The sequence below is a fragment of the Lonchura striata genome, chromosome 5 (assembly GCF_050655825.1).
Source record: "Lonchura striata isolate lonStrDom1 chromosome 5, ASM5065582v1, whole genome shotgun sequence".
In the NCBI taxonomy this organism is placed as follows: domain Eukaryota; kingdom Metazoa; phylum Chordata; class Aves; order Passeriformes; family Estrildidae; genus Lonchura; species Lonchura striata.
Window position 1 is genome coordinate 39,837,515 of NC_140707.1, and position 17,593 is coordinate 39,855,107.

General features: G+C 46.7%; 1 protein-coding gene across 6 annotated transcripts in view; it reads left to right on the forward strand.

The window, feature by feature from the left end:
• The window catches only part of SLC8A3 (solute carrier family 8 member A3), a 145,662-nt gene that overhangs the window by 96,923 nt on the left and 31,146 nt on the right, over window positions 1-17,593 (forward strand). For 3 of the 6 annotated variants that reach the window (XM_085582007.1, XM_021540744.3, XM_077784115.2), the window contains one exon: window positions 15,097-15,203. In XM_085582007.1, the coding sequence (XP_085438133.1) occupies window positions 15,097-15,203 (107 nt within the window). Of the gene's footprint in view, window positions 1-15,096; window positions 15,204-16,563; window positions 16,668-17,593 lie in introns of all 6 variants that reach the window. The other 3 variants (XM_077784114.2, XM_077784117.2, XM_085582006.1) reach the window with 1 other exon arrangement.

Genomic DNA, 17,593 nt, shown 5'->3' on the forward strand with positions numbered 1-17,593 from the left:
ACACCTGGGCAATCTTTCAGTCTTCAGTGGGTCTCACAGATGGCCAGGAGAGCCTTGTTTGGCCTGCAAAACTGTTATTATTTGTGCTGAGGCATGAGAAGAAAGGAGTCCAGTTTGACTGTAAACTAATAACTCTTGCCTCTAATAAAACCATGTCTTTCGTTGGAGGCTGTGAAAATTTGATCTGAAGCAGTTGGTCTAAAATTAAACAGAGCCCAATGCTGCTATCCTGTACAGTCACACTCTGTCAGAGCAGAGTCATATGTGAAGCTCCAAGGGTTAGTAGGGACTGTTACTATAATTGCTTTTTAAAGAGATGGCAATATCATTAGTAGCCTTTTTTTTTGTCCTTTTCCAGTTGCAGATCTCCAAATGCCTGTCTCTGCAGGAGACACCAACTGGTAAATAAATGTTTTAATAACAACACCAAAAAAGATAACAACAACAACCTCAAAAATCCCAAACCACCAAACCCAGCATTATTTCTAATTTGCTGGAAGTGGGATGTGACCTGGTTGTCTGTAGGCAAGTGTGCCTGACAGAGCCAGCTTTTGTTGCAGAAAGCTGTCCCTGGCTGTAGACCATCTCTGAGTTCTTCATGGGGAATTATTCCAGCTTCAAGGCTGGCTCAACAGACCTTTCTCAACATTAGGACCTGATAAAGGTTTGCAGAGGTTCACAGGGACTCCTTTACAGTTGTAGGAGATGCAACTCACCTTCAGTCTTGACATGAGATTAGACCAAGTGTTGTTTTGCCCAGGCAGCCTCATTTCTCCTCATTTTGTATCGTGATTATGAGTCTTGCACAGCTCAAGTGAAAGTGGACTTTTCAAAGTACTTCAGAAAGCCTTAAATTATTTCTTCTGACCCTTGCTCAGAGCCTGACTCTGTTTTCAAAGACCCAGCCAGGTAAGTTGCTGCTTGGCAGCACTCACCGACCCAGAAGGGCACACATTGGTACCGGGAGAGCCCAGGCACTCCTTGCTGGGCCCTGGCAGCAGTGATTCTGCAGATGACAGAAAGAGCTGCTGTGCTGCAGCCTGGAGCTAGTGCCACTCCAGGAGCAGCCCTGGGTGCAGGAGTGTTCTCTGGTGGCAGGAAGGCTGGGCAAGTGCCTGGGGAGCCAGCAGTGGGGGGGAATCTCACTTGTGTGTTTCATTCCCATCTGCTCCAGCTGATTGCTGCCTGCAAAGCCAAACAAGTCTTTGATATCCTCTCTGCTTCAGCTCTGCTTCTGGAGAGCAAAGATAAGTGCAGTCTATCCACAGGTGAGAAACCAGGAGAGAACCTCAGATTAATGAGTTGCACATTCAGGTCTGGTTTGTGGCTGATTGGCATCAGTTTAAAGGGCTTTTAACATGTAGAGTTTATTTCTCAGCATATATTTTAGTCCACTGCCTTTCTAGGGTGGCAAGGGAAGCATGGGGCAATGTGATGGCAAGGAGCAAGGGACAGCCTCTGAAAAATAGAATAAGCCATTGATAAACACAGACAGACACCCTGGTAAACAGACAGAGCAGAAGGCTCCTACTCCTGACAGTCTCTCTGGCGTATAGCAGTTTCCTTGTAAGACCACTGACACTCACTGCAGGGCACATGTGAAATGAGCTGGAAGAAAACAGAGGCTGGAGCAGGGAGGAAACTATGCTCAGGCACCAATGGCATTGCAAGTCAATTATGTTCTGGCTGGGCAGCGAGCTGGGATGGGACTCCTTTCAGAAAAAAATCAAAATAAGCTCAAAAAACCTCATCTTCACCTTTTCGTTTCTCTTCAGAAGATCTTTATCTTGGGATTTCTAGTCCTAAAAAGTTTTTTAGGTCCCATAATGGGCAAAATTCCTGATTGAGACATGGAATTACTTTTTAAAAATAAACGGGCTGGGAGGGCAAATAGCCTATCAAACAACAGCCCTTCCTCTGATACCACAGGGGCTCATCCTAGAATTCTTGAGGTTTTAGCCTTTAGAGCAGTTGTGTTACATTGCTAAATCCCTGAGGGCATATTTACTGATGCTGGGGTGAAGGGTGCTGCACCTGCCACCAAGCTAGGTATCAGACCAGGGCTGAGAGGGGCTTTTTCTTATTAGTTGCAGTTCCAGCTGCAGATGGAGACATGTGAGACCAGCCTACAGACCCAGCTTTTAGTCATGTTTGATATATGCCAGAGGGCATCAGGACTGTGGCTGGTCTTTGACAGGACCAGTCAAGTCATACAGTTGTTCAGTGGTGTTATCAAAACTTGGAAAGGAGAAGACAAAGCATCATTTATTAATGTTTGAGGTGTTGAATAGACAGCAAGAACAGGAACAAGGGTTGAGGGGCATGTTGAAATGAGGGTAGGCTAAAATTTTAGGATGGGTGAAAGGCCTTTGTGCTAACTCTTGCCACGAGATAGACAAGATAGGAGAAGATTCTTGCTTGTCAGCCAGGGACCCCAGGAGGAGTTTAAGCTGTCTCTCACATGGGTCATTTAGCAGCTTAGCCAGAACCATATTGAGAGCAGCCCTGCTGAGGCATGGGTTGTGCTCCCAGTCCAGAATGCCAAACGTGTCCTGGACTGCATCCAAAGCAGCGTGGGCAGCAGAGCCAGGGAGGGGATTCTGCCCCTCTGCTCTGCTCTGGTGAGAGCCCACCTGCAGGGCTGCATCAGCTCTGGGGGCCAGCACAGGAAGGACAAGGACCTGTTGGAGAGAGTCCAGAGGAAGCCACCAAGATGATCAGAGGGGACAGAGCATCTCTGCAGTGAGGAAAGGCTGAGAGAACTGGGGTTGTTCATCCTGGAAAAGAGAAGGCTTGGGGTGACCTAATTGTGGCCTTCCAGTACAGTAGCTGAAGGGAACTTATGAGAAAGATGAGAGGGACTTTTTACAAGAGCAGGTGGAGACAGAACAAGGGTGAACAGATTCAAATGATGAGATATTAGAAGGAAGTTCTTCGTTATAAGGGTGGGGCACTGGAACAAGTTGCCCAGAGAACATGTGGATGCCTCATCCCTGGAGGTGTTGAAGGCCAGACTGGAGCTCTGAGCAACATGGTCTAGTGAAAGGTGTCCCTGTCCATGTCAGGAAGGTTGGAACTAGATGATCCTTAAGGTCCCTTCCAACCCAGGCCATTCCATGAATCTGTAGGAGACCTGGGTGAATGCTGTGCAGGCCATGGTGCACTTGGTCTGTTTGATGAGGTCCTGCCAGTGCGCAGCACTCCCCTGTCTGGCTGAGCCAGGCTGTCCTGCACAGGGCCAGGCTGTGCCGAGGCAGGGAGGCAGTGCAGCAGCCAGTCTCTCTGCAAACTGAATCTGGCTCATCAGTTGAGGCTTGAGGGTTGCACTGCTCCTAGATTTAACCCTTCTGAATCACTCTGGTTCACTGCCAAGCTGGCTGATGATGTGATTTCTGTTCAGTTTATGAATAAGGAAGTGTTTTTTTAATGGTGCAAAGCTCTGGATCCTGAAAGTAAATGCCCAGCAGGGCTGGTCTCCTTCTGGGAATCTGCAGCTTCTCCCAAGGCATGAGTTCCTGAAAATTCAGAAAATGGCCCTGTTTGGTTTTACCAGTGTGTTTTTATTCTGTAAGAAACAGAAATAAAACAGTACCAAAGAGTGAAATGAAGTGGTGTAACTGAATAGCCTTTGCCGTATTTTCAGTGCTACAGAAGAGAACTCTGAATCCCATCAAATGCACAGAGCCTTGGATAAAGATGCAGTATCTTGGCTTTATGTAAATGATTGGATATGCAACTTAGATTTGGCTAATTCATTGTGTCAATTCATTGTGCTGCCCTTTATCTTGGTCGCAAGAAGCCTGTGACCAGAGCCAAAGCACCCCAGCTCTGGCTCCAGCTCCTTTTGTTCATATATAATAATTGTATCTGCAGTGTGCAGAGCAGGCTCGTTTCAGGCTGGCAGCTGCACAGTGTTGTTTGCAGCTCATTAATGTCCTACAGTTTGCTGCCTTGCTGCTTTGGATGTAGCGCAACTCCAGTGGCTGGGCTGAGTGCTGTCCTGCAGAGCTGAAAGCACCGTCTGCGTGGGTGTGTGAGAAAAGCAGGGTGAGGGAGGGGACAGAGGGACTTGCAAGGCTGGTATCCGGAGGCATTTGTGATGGGAAAGTTGGCTTTGCTCTCCACCCTTTTTGATGTGCTTTGAGCACTGAAATATATGGATGCTGTCACATGCAGGAGCCAGAAAGAGTGGGGTGTTGAGATATGCCAGCTTCCGTGCTGGCAATTGGGGCGACTACCCTGACCTTTCTTGAAAAGCCAAATTTTACTGCCATTTTTGTCCTAAAGCAGGTTCTTTCATCTGGTATACAAGAGGCTGATCCACACACAGAATCGAGGTATTTGTCTGATTTACAGTTCTGTGCAGAAAGGCGTGCTGGGTGACAAATGTGCAAAGTTATCACAAGGACTGTCAAAACTTTTCACTATATATACGTTTTAGCAAACAATGGAATTGATGTTCATTCGCTACAAGTTCCATATTAATGCTCTTATTAATTAATTAATTAATTGCATATTAGCGCTCTTAGTAATTAGTATTCTGTTGTCTGTTGGTTAAATTATTTCGGTCCTCTGGTCTACCAGCTTTGCATCCCTTCTCATGCTGACTAGTCCACATGCTCAATCTTTCTCTTCTTTTGAGTCCATCAGTTTCCTGAGTTGGTATTTCATGAGTGATGGTCTCAATCTCCTCCTGTCAAAATTACCTTTTGCCCAGTCAGAGCCAATTTCAGCACAGTTGCTGAGTTGGCTTTATTAGTTTCTTCCTTATCTTGGGATTTCTGCCAAATGTCCTGTGGCCTGGAAATCCTGCATTCTTTGTGTCCACTATCAGTAGCACATGGCTTCTCCCCAAGCTTTGTTAACCTCCCCTAGGTCTGAGATCACTGAAGTATGTCAAGCCCTAAACTTTTAGCAAGGAAATTCTGTCAACAAGTAATTTCTCTTTCTCATACCTGGACATCAGCAGTGTAGTAATTGTAGTACAGTCTTGAACAGCCATGTTAGGAGGAGCCCTTAGTCTCACCTGTGTTGTCTCTGCTGGGAAGAGCAATTTGTAGGTATGAATCTGCATATCTGTCTGTGCCTGCAGCTGCTGTCAGCCCAGGGAATGTGGATGTGCCTGGCAGGCAGAGATCAAGGACCTGTAATCCTTGCCTGTAGTCCACACTACCACCAGAACCTGACTCCTGTGCTGGGTTGTTTGTCCCTAGTGTGTTAGCATGCCCCTGCCCATGCTTCTGGGTAGACTTGGGCAGCTCTGCCCCAGCTGCAGCACCTTGTCTGCCTCTACTCTTGGCAGCAGAGACAAAGCCACCCCAGCTATGGCAGGAGCTGACCAAGTATGGAGTCAGTATGAACTTGTGAAGCAGCATGGTAGCAACAAGGCATTCATGGAGTTCCCAGAGTTCTGTTTTTGGCACACTCAGGTCAAGGGGGCCACACTCCCCCAAAGGAGCAGTACTTGAAGGCCAGCCCCTTGTGTCTCCTCAAACCAGCCATGACAAAGCACTGAGCGATGCATGGCAGGGTCATGCCATCAGGCAATGCCAGGGGCTCATTTTGGCTAACAGGCTCCAGCAATTTTTGCCCTAGGAGGAATTTAAAGCCTTCCCAGGCTGGTGAGGATTGTTTTGAATCTAGTATTTCTCATTCCTCAACTTCCTCCCCCCCTCCGTCCCCACCTTCTCATCCTCACCAGCATCTCCATGGCAACCCTGTTGCTGAAGAATAGAGAAGACATCTAAATATAGCTTCCAAATCTACATGCCTTCAGCAAAAAGTCTAAAACTAAAGGCGACAGCTTGAAGCACTGATCTGCCAATACCAGGCAACGGTGAGTGTTTGTCTTGCAGATGGAATTCAGGAACACTGTGGTGGGACAGGGGGTCACTTCCAGCTGAATCCCTATTTTGTGTTTGCTTAGAACACCTCAAGAGGCTTTGAGGTAGCCCAGCCTACCCTGTCCTGTCCAGGGCACTCCCAGTTCTGTACCCTGTCAAGCTTTGGAGCCATTCTCTAGAGCAAAAAAAATATCTCTAGTAGTTTTTTTTTTTCACCATTGATACCCATGATGCATTTTGGTATCACAGGTGTTTATTGTGGTATATCGGGCTCAGAAGGAAGCAGTGAAATTCAATGACCTTTAGTAAGAAATAAATGTCCTTCCTCCTGCCTTCCTTCCTGTTCTTCTCTTCCTCTCTTCTTTCTTTTGTCCTTCCCTTTGTCCATCCCTCCATTCCTCCATTCCTCCCTCCCCTCAGTATGGTTGTGGTTGAAGTTTTGCTCCTTGAAATTCCTTTCTAAGAGATAAAAGGGCACAGAATCTCCTCAGTGAAGTTGTTCCCCTGGAACCTGCCCAAGATAGGGAGGGGTGAAATGTCTATGCCCAGGGCCCTGGCTCTGTTTTGCACCTACACCATGCTGATACCCACCTCAACTGTCTGGTTTCATGGGCTGCCAAGTCGAATTATTGCTTGTACAAGACATGTACTTACTGTACAAACCTCAACAAATAGCTCCACAGGCTGTTGAAATTTTGTCTGCTATCTCCTGGCCCTGAACCATCAAGTCTCATAGGGTAAGCAAGGAGAAGCTGACTTGGAGCAGGCCAGACAAGGGGCTGCATGAGTCTGTACACATAGCTTCCATATTAGAACCCAAGTAGCTTCATTAAGCTGAATAATAAGAAGAATATCTGTGGTGCTGGGCTGTTATGCTTGTACAACCTAACTCAGCTGGTCAGCAACATGGACTCAGCTGAGAGAAAGGGGGTTTAACAAACTCTGATTTTCCCTTTTTTGCAGAAATTCTTAAAAACAAACTCTGACATCTTTCCTTGAAAAAACCTGTATATTAGAGCATTTTATCATGTTTGAACAAAGTGAAATATAGAGTGCTTTGGATATCTTGTCTGGCAGGGCTGACTGCATTATGGAAGCTCATGGAGCATTTTTTGGTGCTTCAGGGCTTCCAAGTTGAGTGTGAGACTTGAGAGTGGAGTGAATTTGCCATTCACGAGCTCCAGTGGTGATTCCCATGGCTGGTACATAGATCTACCACATCTCTTGAGTTGCCCTGAATTTATTAGGCACTTAAGGAATTTTTTTTTTTTTTTTTTTTTTTTTTTTTTTTATGGCATGGAAGTGCTTAATGGACTCACTTGCAACTTAGCAGCTCTGATTTCTCATTGCTGGTACAGTTATTTGCACTGGTACAAAGTAGGTGTGAAACATTGTCATGTGAATTTGTCATGTCTCTTGGCAGTCTTGGGTGGCAGTGGGAAGTGAGGGCTGGGCTGCTGTGCAAAAAACAGGCACAAATTGAAAAATGAAGATGACCAGAAAGACAAAGAAACCCTTTTAGTGTTGTCATCTAGGATGTAGAAACGATAACAGACAATTTTTAATATTCTTTTTACTTTGGATTTATTTTTTTTTAATGGCTATCACTATAAATCTTTTACTTGTAACACTTTAAAGTTTTCTTATACAGGTAAAGACTAAAAAATACAGCTCTTAGTCTTGGCTATGTCCCTTTAATTATCATGTGTCAGCTACTAAAGCATGTTCAATAGTTCTAATTGAAGCATGAGCCAATTTACTAATTAGCCAAGATTACGTGAGAAACACACAAAGGGAAGACGCCTTTCTGTGTCAATATTTCCTCCTTTATGCCTGAGGAGATCTGGTGTGATGTGAACAAACTGCACTGCTAACAGCCAGGCAGGCAGAGCCCCTGAGCTCCTGGTGGTCGTGCACATTGTCCCACGCAGTCCCAGGAGGTGGGCAGGAGGGGTCACACAAGCTGACTGGGGTCATCGTCTCCACCTCGGGGTACAGCTGCTTCTTGCACAGTGTCTGCTCCAGTGAACCTTTTACCCCTGCCTGTGAGCTGCAGGAGCAGAGCAGAGATCCCTCATGGTGCTGCATGTGTGGCAGGGACAGAGGCTTGCCGAAGGGCTCTGGGTCTCCTGGGCCAGTCTCAGACTGCCTGTGTGGGAGGAACAGCAGGGACACAGGGGGAAGTGCCAAAGGCTTCTTGCCCCTCCTGCCTTGTCAGTCTGGGTGGACATTACAAAGGACTTTCTAGGGGTAAAGAGTTGAAATATAGAAAAAATCATCCAGAAAACCATCTTTGTCATGTGGCTATTAGAAAGCAGTTGGGCAGCACCTACTTGTCAGGAATGGCTTGGTGAAATGGCTCTGCCCAGAGGGAGGATGATAGTTGTTTGCAGACATGTTTTCTGGGGTCTTTTAGTTCCCTCATGAAGTAAATAGAGTTTAGCGAGGAAGAGGAGGTGTCCTACAGATGTACACAGCTCCTTCAAATGGGAACCACGTCAGATGAAGCTATAATAAGTTGATACTCATATGAGTAAGTGATACTTCCACCACCACTTCAGGCCCTCTGCTCTCTTCTCTCATCATCTTTCTGGTTGTGTCACTGTAACCTCTTCCACAATAGGAGTTCAAAGCAAGTAGGGACTGTCCCCTATCAAGTCTCTGTGAGAAATAAGGGCCATCGGCACTGCATGGGTATAGAAACTAAAGTATGGAAGTATCAACTGACTTGTTTGTATGGCTTCAGGATTGACAGGAGAAATACATAGGTCATATACTGATTAGCACTGCGAAGAACGTTATTTTAATGATTATACTTTATTGTAGTTATTTATCAGGTGATTTTGATTAGAAGATCTGGTTATCCCATAAACCAACTTGACAACAAAAAAGAAAACACAGAAGAGAAAAATCTCATTTTCCGGGGATGGCTTCTGACTATGTTACTTAATAGCTGACTGGCTGGTAGTGAAGATCTTGAGGCTGTCCCCCATGTGCTTGCTACACAAAGTAGGATAACTCTTGCACAGCTGCTATTCCAAGGTCCTCATGAACAATGCAGACAGTTCTTGAAAACTGGCCTGCCATGGCCTGTCTCCAGCTTTTGCACCAGCACCAGCTCTTCTGTAACTCGGACATCAGCAACATGGACATCAGTGATCTGCCTGAAATTATGTTCTGACAGTTCATCTATCCTGTTGGCACCTGCTTAGTTAATTGGTACCAGCATCTAATCTGACCTTACCTTCAGTTCTGACCTTTCTGCTAGAACAAACTGTGACTGTTGCAGTGGCTGCAGCTGAATTCTTGACAACCTGTCCCACTCCCCTCCCCATAATCTCCATTATAATAAAAAAATCTTCTTTTGTAAGCAGGATCTTAAGACCAAAGTGCAACCTGCCTGTTTTGGTCATAATCTGGATTGGTTCTTAAATTGCCATTATTTTCTCTTGAAATTAAGATCATTCAGCATCTCCTTGGTGAGTCTAGTGAATCTGCTTTTGGATCTATTGATTCTACCCTTCAAACACTATCTGTCTTTTTCTGTGCTATGTGACAGCATTATTCTTTGCTTCAAAATTGCTCAGTTTGTTATTCTGGGTTATTGATGTACAACTTCATATGACCATGGGCATCAAATCAGGCTTCTTTTGCTGGCTTCTTCACCTTTCCTGTGAGCACCGTCACATTGTTGTGTTAAATATCCACCTCCCAGTGAATTGGGCAAAGACAGATCCCCACTATTTATAACCTTATTTAATCCCTTCTGGTTTGCCTCAAGCACACAGCATTGCCAGCCAGTCAAAGCAGGTGATTGTCCTGCTGTGCTCTTCGCTGGGTGGCATCACCTTGAGTCTTGTGTACAGTTTTGGGTACCAAAATAGGCATTAAGCAATTACAGAGTGTCCAAAAAAAGGGCCACAAGGATGGTGAAGGGCCTGGAGCCATGTGAGGAGTGGCTGAGATCACTTGGTCTTTTCAGCCTGGAGGAGACTGAGGGGAGACCTCATTGTGGTCTTCAGCATCCTCATGAGGGGAAATGCCAGGTACTGATCTCTTAGAGGCAGAACTTGAGGAAAAAACATGAAACTGAGTCAGGGGAGATTTAGGCTGGATATCAGGAGAAAGTTTTTCACCCAAAGGTTGGTTGAGCACTGGAAAGGTTCCCCAGGGAAGTGGTCACAGCACCAAGCCTGACAGAGTTTAAGCATTTGGATGCTCTCAGTCACATGGTGTGATTGCTGGGGTGTCCTGCCCAGGGCCAGGAATTTGACTTGGTGAGCCTGGTGGGTCCCTTCCAACTCAGCATATTCCATGATACTGTGACTGCTCTGTGAGGTCTTCCAGTGTAGTAGGTGGACCCTATCTGCAGCTTCATAGTGAAATTCCAAACCAGTGCAGAGCTTTGGGGAAGAGTCAGACTGGTACCACATGCTTTGAACTCCATGCTGCAGGAACCTGTACCCACAGCAAATCAGATGAATGTTTGGGTTTATCAGGATGTGTCAAGAGCAGAATGGCTTGACCCAAAGTGTTTGTACTAATAATTCACATTCATGAGTTACTGAACATCTCCTGGTACATCTCACTGCCCCAGGGATGTTTACCTTGCTGTCCTGGCTGCTTTTCATCCTGGCCAATAGTGGACTCTAAAATGTGCCCTTGCACAGTCCTGACTTTTTCAGTGGTATACACTATGTGACGTCTCCTGACTTGCATTGTTTTTAGAATTGTTTCACATTCCAAAGTCACACAGACCCACACAGACACATCCTCTTAAACTTCTCAGCAATAATTCCTGCAAATGAGAGTATCTACACAAAGAGATACTCAGTATTTTCTAGCACATTAATGAAATAACCATTCAGTTGTTGCCTTATGTGTTGGAAGTGGACATGTTGTCAAATAAAATGATTTTATAGATTATTCTCTGTACTTCTCAGATGGGGAATTTAGCAACATCATGTGCACAAAGTCCTTTAGGAGAAGATCTATGTCTATTCATTTCATCTTCTGTTGCTTACTCGGGCAAATCTCAGTCTTAATGTTGCTCCCCAAAGGAGCTTTTCCATCCCTGACTTTTAAAACCAGTGGTTGTTTCTAAGTGTATGTTGAAAGCAGAACCTCACCCGAAGGCCATTGAGTGGCAGCTTGTAATGACCTCAGAGTAAAAGAAGCAAGTGAGCAGCTATCCTGACTTCTGTATGGCCAGGTGTTACCTGGGAGTGCTGGATTTTGGCTTGCCCTGCTGTGTCACAGGCCAAATTGACATCATTGCTCAGTCTGCTGAAAGCTGCACCAAGCCATGAATTAAAGAGCCCTTCCCATCACTGTAGTCATGCAGGTGTTGAGATTGGACTGGGCTGTGGCTTGGTGCTGGCAGTGGGGCTTTGTGTTTTGCAGAGTGGCTCCTTGCTGCCGAGAAAGGCTTTTGGATGGTCTCTGTTGTTCTCTGCTTTTGAGCTGAGGTGTGTCTTGGCCCCAGTCAAACTGTCAGAGAGAATGGGGAAGGCTGGAAAGTGTCCTCCTTTCCCCATCTGAAGTGGCCAGAGGCTGGGGAATGAAAGCTGCTCAGCTGAGCAAGGTAGGCTTCAGATTGCTTGCTTCCCATGGTGGTGAGCATGCCCATCAGGGCTGCTGCACAGCCAGCCCCTCTTGTGCCTGCCTCTGCCTCCATTAATTTCAAGAAGCTGTCATGATGTTCTTGCAGCAAAATGTTCCCAAGCCTCCCGCTCCCACACGCGCTCTGCCTCTCGGTGTCCTTCTGTCACATCTCTCACATTAACGTGATGTCCTCCCAGGGCAGCGTTACACTCCAGCCCTTCTCTCCATCCATCTCCTCCATTCTTCATGCCTTGTGAGGACGCAGCTCTCAGTGTGGCTGTAGGTGAGAGATGAGATTGTGTGGGAGCAATCTGTGTTTTGGCCTTCAGACAATTTATGACAGCTCAGGATGCAGCTGTATTTATGGTTGCTTTCATAGGCCTGGAGACGAGCAAAATGCTTACAGAGGTAGAGAAGCTGCAGAGCGGGGGAAAGGGCAGCCCTCACCAGCCACAGTGGACTGGGAGGGGTGGCCTGATGGGCCACCACAACCCTCCCGTCAGCACTGACCTTTCTTTGGTGACAGTCATGGGAGCAGCCAGCAGAGAGAAGGGCACTTCCCCTCAAGGGAGCAAGCCCAGCGCTGTGCCCCAGTCTGTGCAGGCTGCAGAGCAGCCCGGGAGCAGGGAGGCTGTTCTTCCCTCTGCTACAATATTCCAGGGAAAGGTTAACCACTCCCCATTATGTGGCACTGGGTCTGTGGCCCCTCTCCCACCTCCTCATGTCACTGTGCAGTCCTTGACAGCTTCTGCCCTGCTCCTTTCCTCCTTGCACAGGGAGGTCTGGCAACACCCTGACTCTGGAGCAAGAGCTGGCAGTGGCTGCAGTTTGGTTCCCATTACTCCCATCCCACCACACCTGGCTCCCCAGGAATCACCTCCGGGCTCCTGCTGTGTCCCCAAGACTTTAATGGGGGAGGACCTGCTGGGCACTCACCACCTCCTTTGGGATTCAGTCAGATGGGGAGAGGGGCTGCAAGGCCCAGCCTGTGTCCATGGAGGGCACCTGTGGCTTTGGCCTGTTGCTTTGATCTATCCTTCACCTCTTGTTTCAGAGCTGGGTAAAAGGTTCTTTTCTCCTTAAAAGCTTGTAGTAAAGGAGGAAATCAGGAAGTTACTGGATTGGTAACCAAATTCAGACTCTCTTTTTGGAAAAACCACCTGATGCTTGAGTGTGTGGTAATGGTCCAGTTTGCAGCAGAGCTGAGGTGGTTTTGGAGCCCAGAAGGTTTGTGTTCCTGACTTGAGGGGACCTGCTTTTGCAAAGCCAGCACTTTGCCATGCTAGCTTCTGGGGATCCCCACCAACTCTTCTTTCTCAAACTGTTTTCTTTACATTAAAACAAAGACTATTCTAAGGAAGTCTCAGCCCTGTGGAACTAATTGGTAAGGCATATAGACCTCCTTGTACTTAACAAAATGTACATGGGGGGAGGGAGGAAGGAAGGAAGGAAGGTCAAATGGTTTTCATACATAATATTAACTGTACAAAGCCACAGAATAGCTTTGTCGCAGTACATAAGCTAACCTGCACGAAAAAGGGTCAGTGGTGTTTTTTCCAAATTTTTGCAGACGAGCAATACTGATTATTTCTAAGCGCCTAGAATGGAAAAACCATAAGCAATGGTACTTATGAAAAGGATTTTTAAAATCAACCCACATCTAGGAAGCACTGTCTGCTTTGGAAAATCCCACCTTCTGTTTTGTAGTAATGAGCAAGGAAAAGATCAGAGCTATGAATCAGCTGTAGGTTTAACTCAGCAAATTGAACAAGCTTTGCAAAGTATGAGGGGCCCAGATAAAATTTAGTTCAAAAGCCAAATTCAACATCTCCAACAAAAATGAAACAAAAAATCATCATGATGAAGTCTTAGCAGCACAGCAACATTTATACCAGAGAAGTACCTTTTAAAATCTTTCAGGCTGGATTAGCAGAGATTGAAGGAGTCTAGAGAAGGGAAAGGAGGCTTTGCTGGCATTGCTGCAGGGTATGGGTAGAGCAAGCACTGGCAAAAATAAAAGTGATTTAGCTCAAAAAGAAGAATTGGAGGTGATTTTTCTTGCATATTCCTGCACTGATGGATAGGCAGACATTATCCAAACTCTACTCCTACCCCTATGCCATCATTTGAAAGAGAAGGGTTGGGACCAAGATCAAGACCAGAATCAGCACAGGGAACAGGATTTCCACAGTTGGAGTGCAGGAGGAATTGACTTGAGGGTCAAATTGTAGGATGACTGAATAATTTTGTGGTCATTATTGATAGCAGTAACAAGCTGCAGTGATGATTTTCCTATTCTGTGCTGAAATGCTGACTTTCCAGAGGCTGCTGGCCATGGCAGTATCCTCAGGGTGGGGATAACAGCACCCCCAGGGTGCAGGGCTGGACCACTTGTTCTCTCAAGCACTGTGAGATCAAAGATACGGGATTTAATTGCAAAGGCTACAGGCTGAGGCACATAGAGATGTGAATTTGGGCACATCTTTCCAGATTGCCAGTGATTGTGATTGCCAGTCCTGCTTTCTTCTTCCTTCCCATTGCCAGTCAAGACTGATTGTGCACAACATGCACCTTGGCCTGATCTAACTATTAAGGATGGGCAGGAAGAAAGAGGAGGTTGTTGTTGCAGGGTCATGTGTGGGTTCAGAGCAGTGGGAAGCAGGGGATCTTTCACTGGCAGGAGGGGTAATTGTTTTGAGATAAGGGAAACACTTTTTATGTGGAACTGACTTCTGGTTTAAAAAATGTAGTTCCAGCTTGGGGTTGGGGTCAACTAGAATTCCAGGAGCCCCAGGATGGAAAGCGGATACCCATTCAGAGGAGTTAGGCATGCAAACAATGTTGTATTTATGAGGGGGTTGGAATGAAAGCATCAATATCTTCAGTCACAAGTGAGGGATGAACTTCATGAACCTTTACAGCCACTGGGAATGAGGGGAATGAAGGGATCATTTTGAGCTTGCAACAGTCAGTGCAGCCTGTCTGTGAGGAGGCAGTGGGTTGGCAGTCTTTGACTTGTTTCTCTTGTTCTCTTTGGGTGTGAAAGTTGTGGGACAATAACCTCTGCATAAGACATGTATTTGCTGTGAAAGAAACCATGACACAGTCAGTGCTTCTTTTCCTACAAAATGGTACAAGAACTTGTAAGAAATTTGCTACAGGAGAAATACAGGTTCTGCTGCCCAGCTGCTTCAGCGGCTCCAGTAACCAGAACTTTTCAGAGCAGGCCAATGAAGCTGAGGCAGCAGCATGGTCCCAGCAGGGTGTGTGTGCTTGTGTGACTGCTGGTGTGTGTGTGTATGTGTGTGTGCACAGGGGTAACAGGGTGAGGGAAGCCTGCTTTTCTGCTGGTCATCAGACCTCACTGCCCACAGGCTGAGCCCTGAGCCAGTTTGCTGGGGGGTTGTTTTTGTCTAACTTCACTTTGTCGTTTTGGCCTGTCATTCTGCCTTTGGGTTAAACAGAAAATTGGCCAATGTCACTTGCAGAAGGGGGACTTTAGCCTTTCTCAAAGGGCCATGTTGAGCTTGTTCAGTGGGTGAGAAAACTTTGACTCTCTAATGTACCCATTTAACTCCGTCCTTCCTTGACTTTTGCTTCTTCTGTTCCCCTCTCCCCTATATGACCCTTATTATTTTTCCATCCACAGCAAAACAGTTCACATCAAGGTAATTGATGATGAGGAGTATGAAAAAACCAAGAATTTCTTCATTGAGCTGATGAGCCCCCGCATGGTGGATATGAGTTTACAGAAAGGTGTAGTACTGGCCCTGCAGACTAACATTAATGTTCTTTCCTCCTCTCTTCCATCTCCTTCCTCCTCTTCTCTTCTTCCTCTGATGTCTCTCTGTTTCCAACCGCTCTGCCCTAAACACTGCTGTGCACACACACCGTGTCACATGGTACCCATGGGGTGGCATGGGGAGTGGTGCTGGGGCTGCTGAGAGGCAAAGTGGCAAGGGGAGGAGAGAGAGAAGGATGGAGAGCAGTCCTGCTTGTCCGTATTTCTGTAGTGACTTGATAGGAACTGTCTGCCACCCTCACTGGAGGGCCCAAGCAAATTTTGTAGTATCAGTGGGAAGATGCTGGCTAGAAACACATCCAGCATCTCAGGAGATCATGGTCCTGGTCCTATGTGTTGTTCCAGTCAGACCCATGTTAGAAAAACACAGGAATTGATGCCTGGCAGAGAAGCAGTTCTGTGGCTTCTGAGAAGCAGTGGGCAAAGGCTGGTTGTCAAAGAGGAACTCTGGGTACAGGAGCTGAGGGCAAGGAAGAGCCAGGGCCTGCTTGGTTTGCCTGGGGATTCACAGCAGCTGTGTGCATTACAGGGAGAGTAGAGGGGGCCAAATAAGCTGGCCTCAGGGGAAAGAGGCTAGACCTGCTCCAGTGCCCAGGGCATTTCCTTTTGAGCCTTGGAGGCATTGGCCCATGGTGTCCCCTGTGAGCAAAGCTGTCCATCCCCCGGGAAGACTGCATCCTCATTTGAGGAACAGAACAGGAGGATGGGTAGATACTATCAAGAAGAGAAAGCAATAAGATGTGCCATTTTAAAAATGGGAGTTAGAACCATCAGCCTCCTTAGCAGCTGGTGGAGCTGTAGCCACTGGCAGAGACCTACCTTACCGCACTGGGGAATGTATCTCTCTCTTCTCCTCAGGTTCCCAGCCCAGAGTCTTTGCAGATTTATTATTAATTGTGAGGGTATTATTACTGTGTTTATTATTAATGGTAAGAAAAAATTGGTCTTCCAGCTAAAATGCAGTGGGTAGCTCAGGATGGTGGTCCCTTATGCTTTTCAGGCAACCATTACCATCTGACACTGAAAAAAAATGCGCTGCAGAAGTCACCTTCCACTAACCATCAGCAAGGTCCTCCTCCCACTTTTCCCTGCCTCCTCACTCCCTTGCCAGCCCCCTCTGCTCCTAACACCCTGCTCCCAAGGAGCCGCTGCGAGGAGGATGCTGTGTCCGACAGGCAGGCCAGCGCACACTGCCCCAGCGGGAAGGGGCTGTGTGCCAGGAGCCAACCACGCCGCTGCCGCCGCCGCCGCTGCTGCCTCGCCTCCAGCCAGCTGACCCGCTGTACACGGTTGTCTCTCTTGTTGTCCCTACAGGAAGACCATAAGGGTTAAGATAGTAGATGAGGAGGAATACGAAAGGCAGGAGAATTTCTTCATTGCCCTTGGTGAACCGCAATGGATGGAACGAGGAATATCAGGTGTGAGATCCTTTATGAAAAAAATGCAAAAAAGAAAAAAATCTGAATCGATTATCCAAACCCCAAATCCAGAAAATATAACCTTCTTTCTCCTCCTTACCCTTCCTCCTTTTCTCCTCCTCCTGTAAAGGGATCGACTTTTACTCTTTGCCCTCTTGTATTCTGCTCTTACCCTGTTTCAGTGTAATCTCTGCCTTTAAGAGCCTAGCTTACTTCTGATCCTCCTTTTGTGCAATGCTTGAGTCTTGGAGGCTATGTTATTTTGATTGAGTTTCCTTGTCTTGATCTGTTTTTTGTTCTGAGCACACCTTTGCTGTTCTCCCTGCTCCTGCTTCTTTGCCAGGACCTTGGGGAATGCAAAAGGCAAGAGAAGGATGTAATGCATGGCTGCCCTCTTCAGCTCCTCCTGTACTCCTCCTGTCCTTCCCTCTGTTGTTGCCTCCAGTGGCACTGCTTTGGTGCTCTTGGGTCCCTCTGAAGTGTGATGAAAAGTCCATAGCAGAAGAGAGGAGGTTTGAAGTAACTTGGCTTGCTTTTTTTTGAAATGGTTCTTCATGTCTTCCATTTGAAAACACCTTTAAATGTGTCACAAACAATCACAGTCTGTCATGCAGAGGGTGTGAAGCTCTACTGAGATCCTACTTCATCAGCAGTGAGACCCAGGATCTCCCAGCAGACCAGGATTCATAGCTGGAATAAACCCAAACTTACGGTTGTGTCTTGCCTACATCTATCTTTGTTCTTGACTTATGTATGTTTGACCCCTTTCTCACTGAGTCTTGCTGCTGGCTTCACTAGCTTTGGGATGGCCTAGGAGGGCCAAGATTTAAACAGAGGCACTTTACAAAAAGGAATTCAAACCCACCTTCTGGGTGCCTGTTACAGAGTAGAGCCAGATGTGTGTGCTCACAGGCTTATTTCCGCTC